At 46.1% G+C, this 9,970-nt stretch overlaps 1 protein-coding gene across 4 annotated transcripts in view; it reads right to left on the reverse strand.

Moving 5' to 3' along the window:
* The window catches only part of CALCOCO2 (calcium binding and coiled-coil domain 2), an 88,259-nt gene extending 79,806 nt beyond the window's left edge, over nt 1-8,453 (reverse strand). For all 4 annotated transcript variants that reach the window (XM_083147053.1, XM_083147052.1, XM_083147051.1 and 1 more), the window contains exon 1: nt 8,386-8,453. In XM_083147053.1, the coding sequence (XP_083003179.1) occupies nt 8,386-8,388 (3 nt within the window). In that variant the 5' untranslated portion in view covers nt 8,389-8,453. The remainder of the gene's footprint in view (nt 1-8,385) is intronic.
* Between the last annotated feature and the right edge of the window lie 1,517 nt (nt 8,454-9,970).

Here is a 9,970-nt window from a genome sequence, read left to right on the forward strand (position 1 = left end):
TCACGCCCCTTCCCATGAAGCCACACCCCTACATTTTTGCCACGCACCTTTGGCGCGCACTGTCCCTATTTTCACTATGGGGTGGGAATCAATTACCTTTCTGGCAAAGAGCACAAATATGTCTGGTTATGGAACAGCAGGATTGCACTCGCCAGGGGCGCCAGACAATGGGGGACACCACCTGTCTGTGCCCCCACTAGTCAAGTGACCAAAACAGATAGCAGTTCTGTGACAGAGCCCCCACTCTGCTGCATGTGAGGTCCAGAAGCTAGGTGCAATGCGGTCACATTAAAAAAGCTTACCCAGCGGCAGAGTCACAGTGACGTTCCTTAACATGCAGAATGTCATGTTCCCTAATGGTAGTGATGACATAGCCTCAGTTAAAGCAACTTGCAGTGTCAGATACTGTACCCTCTGGTGACTGCTGCTGGAGGGAGGGGGAGTGCTGTGCAGCTAGTGCGGAATTGTGAGTAGAATAGAGAGAGGTTTGAGGGCTACTTGTGTTGGAGTTGTGGGAAGTATGAGTGCTAATGTTAGAGGAGGTGTGAGGGCCAATGTTGGTAAAGGTATGAGGTTTAACGTTATGACAAGTATAAAGGATAATGGTGGTGGAGTTGAGGGACGTGTAAGTGGAGTTGGGGTTGGTATGAGGCTTAAAAGGTATTGGAGTTGGGGAGAGGTGTAAGTGAAGTTGGGGTTGGCGTGAGGGCTTATAGTGGTGGAGGTGTTACATAGTTACATAGTAGGTAAGGCTGAAAAAAGACTTGCGTCCATCTAGTTCAACCTGGTATAGATATCCATTGCTGATTTGGTAGGTTCTGGTATTTTACAGACAAATTATATTTCTTATTTTTACCCATGGATGTTTTTCTCCAGTAAATGTTTGTCCAACTTTGCCTTGAACGCATTTAATGAGCCAGCCGTTACCACCTCTCTGGGAAGAGAGTTCCAGAGTTTGACTGTTGTGACCGTAAAGAAATTCTTTCTACTAGCTGAATGAAATCTTTTTTCTTCTAATCTATACTCATGCACTCGCGTCCTAGATTCCTTTCTAGTAGAAAATAGGGTGTGTGACAGTTCCTTATATTGGCCCTTGATATACTTGTACATGTTGAGCATGTCCCCCCTTAAACGTCTCTTTTCTAATGTAAATAGTCCCAAATTGCTTAATTTCTCCCCGTAGCTTAAATTCTCCATTCCCCTAATAAGCTTTGTTGCTCGCCTTTGGACTTTTTCTAATTCTATGATGTCCTTTTTATAGTGTGGGGCCCAGAACTGTACTCCGTACTCTAGGTGAGGTCTCACCAATGCTTTATATAGTGGCATAATTACCCTTGAGTCCCTAGTTTCCATTCCCCTCTTAATACATGCCAGAATTTTGTTGGCCTTTTTTGTAGCTACATTACAATGGGCACTACATCCTAGATTGCTGTCTATTTGGACTCCTAGATCCTTTTCAAGTATGGACTTACCCAGTTCCTCTCCGCTAAGGTTGTAACTTGCACACTGGTTGTGTCTCCCAAGGTGCATAACCTTACATTTATCTACATTGAACCTCATCTTCCATTTTTTTGCCCACTCATCTAGAATTGCAAGATCATTTTGAAGCATGGTGACATCTTCTGGTGATTTGATGACTTTGCTAAGTTTTGTATCGTCCGCAAAGATGGATACATTGCTGAGTAACCCTATCCCAATATCGTTAATAAAAATGTTAAAGAAAATGGGCCCCAAAACCGAACCCTGGGGCACTCCACTTAGTACCGGTATCATATCTGATACGGCACCATTCACAACCACTTTTTGTTCTCTATTACATAGCCAATTCCCTACCCATCTGCAGATATTTTCACCCAATCCTAGGTTCTCCATTTTATTAATCAATCTCTTGTGTGAGACAGTATCAAATGCTTTAGCGAAATCTAGGAAAATCACATCTACAGCATTTCCATTATCGAGGTTTTTGCTAACCTCTTCATAGAACCCTAGTAGATTAGTTTGGCATGAACGATTTTTCACGAACCCATGTTGGTTAGTACTAAGTAGACGGTGATGATCTAAATATTCCTGGATACCATCCCTTAAAAATCCTTCAAATAGTTTTCCCACAATTGATGTTAAACTAACGGGTCTGTAATTAGCGGGATCTTCCTTTTTTCCTTTTTTGAATATTGGCACTACCTCTGCTATTCTCCAATCTTTTGGTACTATACCTGACGATAGTGACTTGCTAAAGATATAATGTAGGGGGGTAGCTAGTTCATCCCTTAATTTCATTAATACCCTCGGATGAATCCCATCTGGCCCTGGTGACTTATTTGTTTTGAGTTTGCTTAGCCTCAGTATTATTTCCTTCGGCGTGAAATCCACAATGAGATCTGGCTTATTTGTCCCTTTTGTGGTAAATGTTCGTTCCACAGTCTGCTCTCCCTTAGTAAATACTGATGAGAAGAACTCATTTAACAGTTTTGCTTTTCCCTTGTCCTCAGTAACACTTTTTCCACTAGTATCAGTTAGTGGGCCTATGTTTTCCTTAATTAAACGTTTACTATTTATGTATTTAAAAAACTTCTTTGGGTTGGTTTTGCTTTCAGTGGCTATGCACTCTTCATATAATATTTTAGCTGCTTTGATTACCCCTTTACAAGTTTTGTTTGATTCTTTGGGGGAAATTTACCAATATGAAAAACCTAGTTTTTCGTATTGGTATTTTCCCTACGACTGCATACGACTGTTTAAGTCGTATGCAAAGTCGTGTTTCGGAGGATCAGTTACAAAGCAGTCATATACGACTGCTTTGTAACCCTCCGATGGTGTAATGATTCGTATTAGCGGCCGTATATACGGCTGCTAATACGAATTATTTCTAGCAGTCTGCACGGATCAGTCAGATCCGTGCAGGCTGCAAGGTGTAAAAAAAAATAGAAAAAAAAATAAATTAAAAAAAAAAACGGCGTGGGGTCCCCCCCACAGCCGAAACCAGCACCAGGCTGACAGAGCCTGGAGCCGGTAATTAAAAATCAGGGAACCCGACAAATAGGGGTTCCCTGATTTTTAACAACCAGCCCCAGGCTCCTGCTCCGGGGCTGGTTCCCAAAATACGGGGGACAAAATGACTAGGGGTCCCCCGTATTTCAAGAACCAGCCCCAGGCAAAGCCAGCCAGCGGGTAATGCCACAGCCGGGGGGAGACTTTTTATGCAAGTCCCCCCGGCCAAAGCATTAACCCTACCGACCAGTCAGCCTGGCCAGGGGCCCTGGGGGAGTGGGGACCCCCCCAATAAAGGGGTCCCCCCCCTCCAGGACTTACCTGACCAGGCTGAAGCCTGGTGCTGTCCTCGATGCCCCTGGGCGGTGGGCATCGAGCTGATGGTTTTGTGTAAAAAATAGAATAAAAACCATTGTCTTTTACTGGTGAACTATGAGTCCCAGCAAGCCTCCCCCGCAAGCTGGGACTTGGAGAACCACAAGTCCCAGCCTGCGGGGCATTAAAGGGCCCGCTGGGTCTTGTAGTTCCACAGTAAAAGAAAGAGTTAAATAAACACACTGACACACGTGAAAAATAAAAGTTTAATACATACATAACACATACATACTGATACTTACCTATCTTGAGCCCGTAGGTAGCCCTGGTCCTGATGTCCTGGGTCGTCCATGTCGGCTGTCTGCGTCGTCCTCCAGGTCCATGTCGACGGTCCGTGTCGTCCTCCAGGTCCATGGCGGTGTCCGGGTCCGAAGAAATCCATGTTGGAGCTGTGGAAGGAAATCCTACTCACCTGGTCCTGCGCTGAAGAAGTCTTGTCTTGATCCGACGTAGTCCAGGTAATCTTCCTGCTGTCGCCGGTCCCCGCTGTCTGCGCTGTCTCTGCATCGCGCTGAGGAGAGATGCTGAGAAGTTTCATATTCGGCGCCTCTCCTCAGACTGAATTCTATTGGCCGCCTAGCAGGCCAATCAGGAGCCGAGAAAGTCGGCTCCTGATTGGCCTGCTAGGCGGCCAATAGAATTCAGTCTGAGGAGAGGCGCCGAATATGAAACATCTCAGCATCTCTCCTCAGCGCGATGCAGAGACAGCGCAGACAGCGGGGACCGGCGACAGCAGGAAGATTACCTGGACTACGTCGGATCAAGAGAAGACTTCTTCAGCGCAGGAACAGGTGAGTAGGATTTCCTTCCACAGCTCCAACATGGATTTCTTCGGACCCGGACACCGCCATGGACCTGGAGGACGACGCGGACCGTCGACATGGACCTGGAGGACGACGCAGACAGCCGACATGGACGACCCAGGACATCAGGACCAGGGCTACCTACGGGATCAAGAAAGGTAAGTATCAGTATGTATGTGTAATGTGTGTATTAAACTTTTATTTTTCACGTGTGTCAGTGTGTTTTATTTAACTCTTTCTTTTACTGTGGAACTACAAGACCCAGCGGGCCCTTTAATGCCCCGCAGGCTGGGACTTGTGGTTCTCCAAGTCCCAGCTTGCGGGGGAGGCTTGCTGGGACTCATAGTTCACCAGTAAAAGACAATGGTTTTTATTCTATTTTTTACACAAAACCATCAGCTCGATGCCCACCGCCCAGGGGCATCGAGGACAGCACCAGGCTTCAGCCTGGTCAGGTAAGTCCTGGAGGGGGGGGACCCCTTTATTGGGGGGGTCCCCACTCCCCCAGGGCCCCTGGCCAGGCTGACTGGTCGGTAGGGTTAATGCTTTGGCCGGGGGGACTTGCATAAAAAGTCTCCCCCCGGCTGTGGCATTACCCGCTGGCTGGTTTTGCCTGGGGCTGGTTCTTGAAATACGGGGGACCCCTAGTCATTTTGTCCCCCGTATTTTGGGAACCAGCCCCGGAGCAGGAGCCTGGGGCTGGTTGTTAAAAATCAGGGAACCCCTATTTGTCGGGTTCCCTGATTTTTAATTACCGGCTCCAGGCTCTGTCAGCCTGGTGCTGGTTTCGGCTGTGGGGGGGACCCACGCTGTTTTTTTTTTTAATTTATTTTTTTTTTCTATTTTTTTACACTGAAGCCTGCACGGATCTGACTGATCCGTGCAGGCTTAAAGCAAATAGAACAGGAAAATGGTGTTCTATTTTCCTGTCGTATTTGCGTGGGTGTTTCACACCACTAAGCAGCCGTATTGTCAGTACGGCTGCTTAGTAAATCAGAAACCACCATTCTTTGAATGGTGATTTCTGTCGTATTCTATCGATGGTGTAGACATTCGTATTTGTAAATACAAATACGAATGTTCCATCTTTAGGACTACGATTTGTTGTATTTTTGGGATTGTAAATCCCGAAAATACAAATTCGTAAAAAAAAGGTGTATTTCTCCCTACGAATACACCTTTTTTCTACGAATCCATTTTGGTAAATGTCCCCCTTTGTATTTTGCGAACGCCTCCTCATTCAAGTTATTTTTATAGAATTTAAAGGCTCTGGTTTTATTGTTGATAGCTGACCTTACTTCTTTGTCCAACCATGGTGGCTTTTTTTTGTTGAATTTACCTTTAGTTACTTTAGGAATGTATTCAATAGTTAGTGAATCAAGCACCTTTTTTAGAGTATCCCACATTTCCTCTGCATTTTTTCCCTCCATAACCGTTTCCCACCCAATTCCTGTTAGGGCTTCCCTGAATAATTCAAAGTTCGCTTTTCTGAAGTTTAGTATTTTTGCAGATCCTTTTTGATGTAATTTACTGAAGTTGATTTCCAGTGAAACCATATTGTGATCACTATTGCGAGTAGTGTTGGAGGAGGTATAAGTGGTGAAGGTTAATGTTGGTGGGACGGTATGAAATAAAGAAAGGGCAGATACAGCAAGATGCAGAACAGGGCTCAGAGAGACAGCTTGTATAGACAGCTGCACAGAGGGGCAGAAGGGCTTTGTTATTACCATGTGGCAGAGGCGGGGAAACATAGGAAAAGGAAGAATATTGGGGGGAAGGGGGGGTCCCTTAATTTGCCTGAAGGACTTACAATCACATACAATTGGGTATCTAGGGTAACAGGCATGTGTCCGGTCACATAGAGGAACATTTATTGATATAAAGTTTCTAAAGAAGTTTCATATTCCTATCTCCATTTCATTAATGATATTATTACTGGAACTCTGGAATGCATTAATAGAGAGCTATCATAGTTATAAAAGTACATATTACACTGCTGTGTAAAGCTAATATTAAAACAAATCAGATCAGCACCAGTGGCGCAAGCAAGAGGGGGTAAAGGACCATGTTCTGGTGTGTAGCCAGGTCTCCAGAGGGGTATGGCCAGCCACCACATTGGTTTGCCTAACCATTAAGATACATTAAGGTGCATTATCTGGGCCACTTGATAAATATATGTAGTAAATACTGCTAGTGCATGCATGATAATGTACCAGATTAATTTACAGTAGTGCCCTACAGAAAACACACCATAAATAAATGTATGTAGAAAATACATTTCTAAAGATGCTTGTACAATAAGACATCTTATAATCAGTTTTACCATAGAGGACTACCCTCCTGCATTCTGATGGAGACTCTCTGAAATAGCATCAATCTCCCTGTCTCCCTGTAGAGCAGGCATTCCCAACCACTGTCCTCAAGGCACACCAACAGTGCAGTGATATCCAGGCTTCAGCACAGATGGTTTAATCAGAACCCCTAAGATACTAATTAAGTCACCTGTGCTCAAGCCTGGATATCTAGAAAACCTGCACTGTTGGTGTGCCTTGAGGACCGTGGTTGGGAATGCCTGCTGTAGAGTCTAGCAATCTCCCTGATTTCACCTAATGGTGCGTACACACGGGGGCGATTATTGCAAATATCGCTGGAAATATGGTCGCTGGGCGACCATATTGCCAGTGATTGGAGTGGGCACCAGCGATAAATCGCCGGGTGCGCGCTCCCGTTTTCATACCTCCCAACATGACCCTCTCCAGGAGGGACAGATTGCTCTGCTCCTGGACTTTCCTCTTAATGTATGATTACCATCACCTGTGTTGAACAGGTTAATTGATAAGAAAGGTGCTGCAACACAGGGGATGGTAATCGCACATTAAGAGGGGAAGTGCAGGACCAGAGCAATTTGTCCCTCCTGGAGAGGGTCATGTTGGGAGGTATGCCGTTTTCAGCCCCTGAATGGTCGCCTTCCACTTCCCCTGCCTCTTCTCCCGGCAGTGTGACATTTTTATCTGCGACCATCTCTGGTCACAGATGAAAACGGGACACTGAGCAATATATTGCCAGCGATCATACTGCCCCGTGTGTACGCACCTTAACACACATTGTTACATTTTGAGGTGGAAAACAAGAAATAAATCCAAGATAAATACATTTCATTGGAATCATCAGTACCATTTCCTTGTATTGTTTATAAGGCACAATGGGGCAGATGTATTATGCCTGCACCCCCCCTCGCAGCGTGTGTTCCTACGCACAGGCTTTGAATCATACTTGCCTACCATGGGGAGAAAATGCTCTGCTCCTGGACTTCCCTGGTAATGTATGATTGCCATCACCTGTGGGGAGCTAGGTAAAGGTGTTTCACCACAGGTGATGGCAATCATACATTACCAGGGAAGTCCAGGAGCAGAGCATTTTCTCCCGCATGGAGAGGGTCAGGTAGGCAAGTATGAATTGGGCTGCATCGCCACCCTTCTCCGCCCTCCGTGATCCCACTATTAGCACTATTATGCAGAAATGAGCACAGCCCGACCATGATTGGCACAGCCTGACCATGATTGGCACTAGCCAATCAAATCCCAACTGTCATTTTTCAAACATAGCTGATTGCATACCTCCCAACATGACCCCCTCCAGGAGGGACACAATGCTCTGCTTCTGGACTTTCCTCTTAATGTATGATTACCCTCATTTGTGTTGAACAGGTTAATTGATAAGAAAGGTGCTTCAACACAGGTGATGGCAATCATACACTAGAAGTGCAGGAGCAGAGCAATGTGTCCCTCCTGGAGAGGGTCATGTTGGGAGGTATGCTGATTGGCTGGTGCATTATCAGCTTCTACTTTATCTCTTCATACATAATACATCTGCCCCATTGATCCCTATGGCTACATTTTAAATAAGGTTTCTCATGGCCACTTATATGGAACTACATGTAAAACACAATTCACCAGCCCTGCCCCTGACACATATTAGTGTATGTTCTTTAACAAGTACAATAGATCTTTCTAACTGCTTTGGGGATCATCCGTTTGGATATGTCATATGACAGTACTCTCAGATCTTGCAGTACATGTTCACGTTTCTAGACCCAACAATCTCCCTGCAATGCTTTCTCATATGTAGACAAGTATGTGTACAACATACCTTTCTAGAGATATTTGTTGGAAATAGACTTTACATTTGATATATGTACATAAATCTGTAAATACATTACCATGTAGATGTGTTGCGTATATCTTGCAGGCTGTAACTTTCACTTTCAGTTTACTTGCTGCCTTGGGCTGGGCAATTTGAGGAAGTAACATCATATAAACTGCAGGGAGTGGGAGTGGATTCCATGTGTAGATCTATGTGTAACCAATGCTGTCATCTTCTGTTAGTCCTAGTTTCTTTTCAGGGTTAATGCTCAATGTTTGGTTTGTACTGTACCACAACCAGTGTAATTAAAGTGTACCTACTTTGTTTGACAACCAGAGCAGACATCCGACTGATTTGTTTTTCTTTACAATGTGAATAAGGCACCTGTTCAGACTTACAGACATGTTCAGCAATTAAGAAGTGAAAAAGTCATGCAGCAGTGCAATCAGTCGTGTCATGACTATTACAACATGGCTAAAATAGATTTAGAGATAGTGGGGCAGATGTATGAATGAGCGTTAAGTGCAGAAATGCACTTAACACTGGTTAACTGGGGGGATTATGTTTATCCTAATGTATCCCTAGCGCACCTAACGTGCACTAGTGACAGCCCGCAGAGTTACGCTCGGCGGGGCTGTCCCCTGCAATCCACCCCCAATGATTAACGGCCGGGGCGAAGTATTAACAGCCTTCAAGGCATTACTTTTCCCCGGCCGCTTCGCCAGCTCAGGGCTAACGTTGTCCTATCCCCCACTGTGGGGACAACGCTAGCCCTGCTTCTGGCTTGGGCTGCGCTGGAGATCTTGCGGCTTTAGCGAGATCTCGCACATGCCCAGAAAGCCGGCCGGGGGGGGCTGCGAGTGCGCATGTGCGGGGTGGTGGGGGAGCTGATAAGGAGAGCCATTCACGCTGGGCATAACGGCTCTCCTTATCGGCATTGGGGGTATCATACATCTGCCTATAACGTTTGCACGCTTCCCCAGATTCATACATCTGCCCAAGTGATAGTGAAATAGATAGAGATAGTTGGCGGGATGTATTAATATACATCACCGCCCTTCGCATGGCAGCCGCCGCGATGCTGCCGCATATGTACTAACATATGCGGCTAGCATCGGCTTGCGGTGACGGAGACCCCCGCGATACCTGTGATGTCACCTCCCAGCGGCTGCCAGCGTCCCCCTGCGTCTCCTCCTCTTCCCTGAAGCCGGATGTCCTGCCGGCTGTGACACCTGCTGGGGGAGGAGGAGATCAGGAGGACGGGAGGGGGGGGGGGGGCGCGCGGACGTCGGGCGGCGATAGAAGCCCATAGGCTTCTATAGGGTATCGCCACCCTTTGGGTGACGATACCCTGCCAAGCGAAAACGGGGCAGACGGGTGATGGTAACTAGGAAAATGCGGTAAACCGGGGGTTTCAAGGTTTCCCTTTAGTACATCCCGCCCAGTGAGAGATTTTGGGAGAATTTTCCCTTTTTTTTAAGGCAATAATCATTTACATGGCAAAATCAACCTGGTTTTTCAGTGTAAGGGCGGGATGCTCTAACCCAGAAATGCGATAAAAACCCCGTTATCCCAGACGGACTCCCGAGTCTTAGACCTGGAAGTCCAGCGCTGGAGCCTTATCGCAAGAAGTGAGCATGGCAGGTATGGTCAGGACATGA

The sequence above is a fragment of the Crinia signifera genome, chromosome 6 (genome assembly GCF_055691185.1).
Source record: "Crinia signifera chromosome 6, ASM5569118v1, whole genome shotgun sequence".
Classification (NCBI taxonomy): domain Eukaryota; kingdom Metazoa; phylum Chordata; class Amphibia; order Anura; family Myobatrachidae; genus Crinia; species Crinia signifera.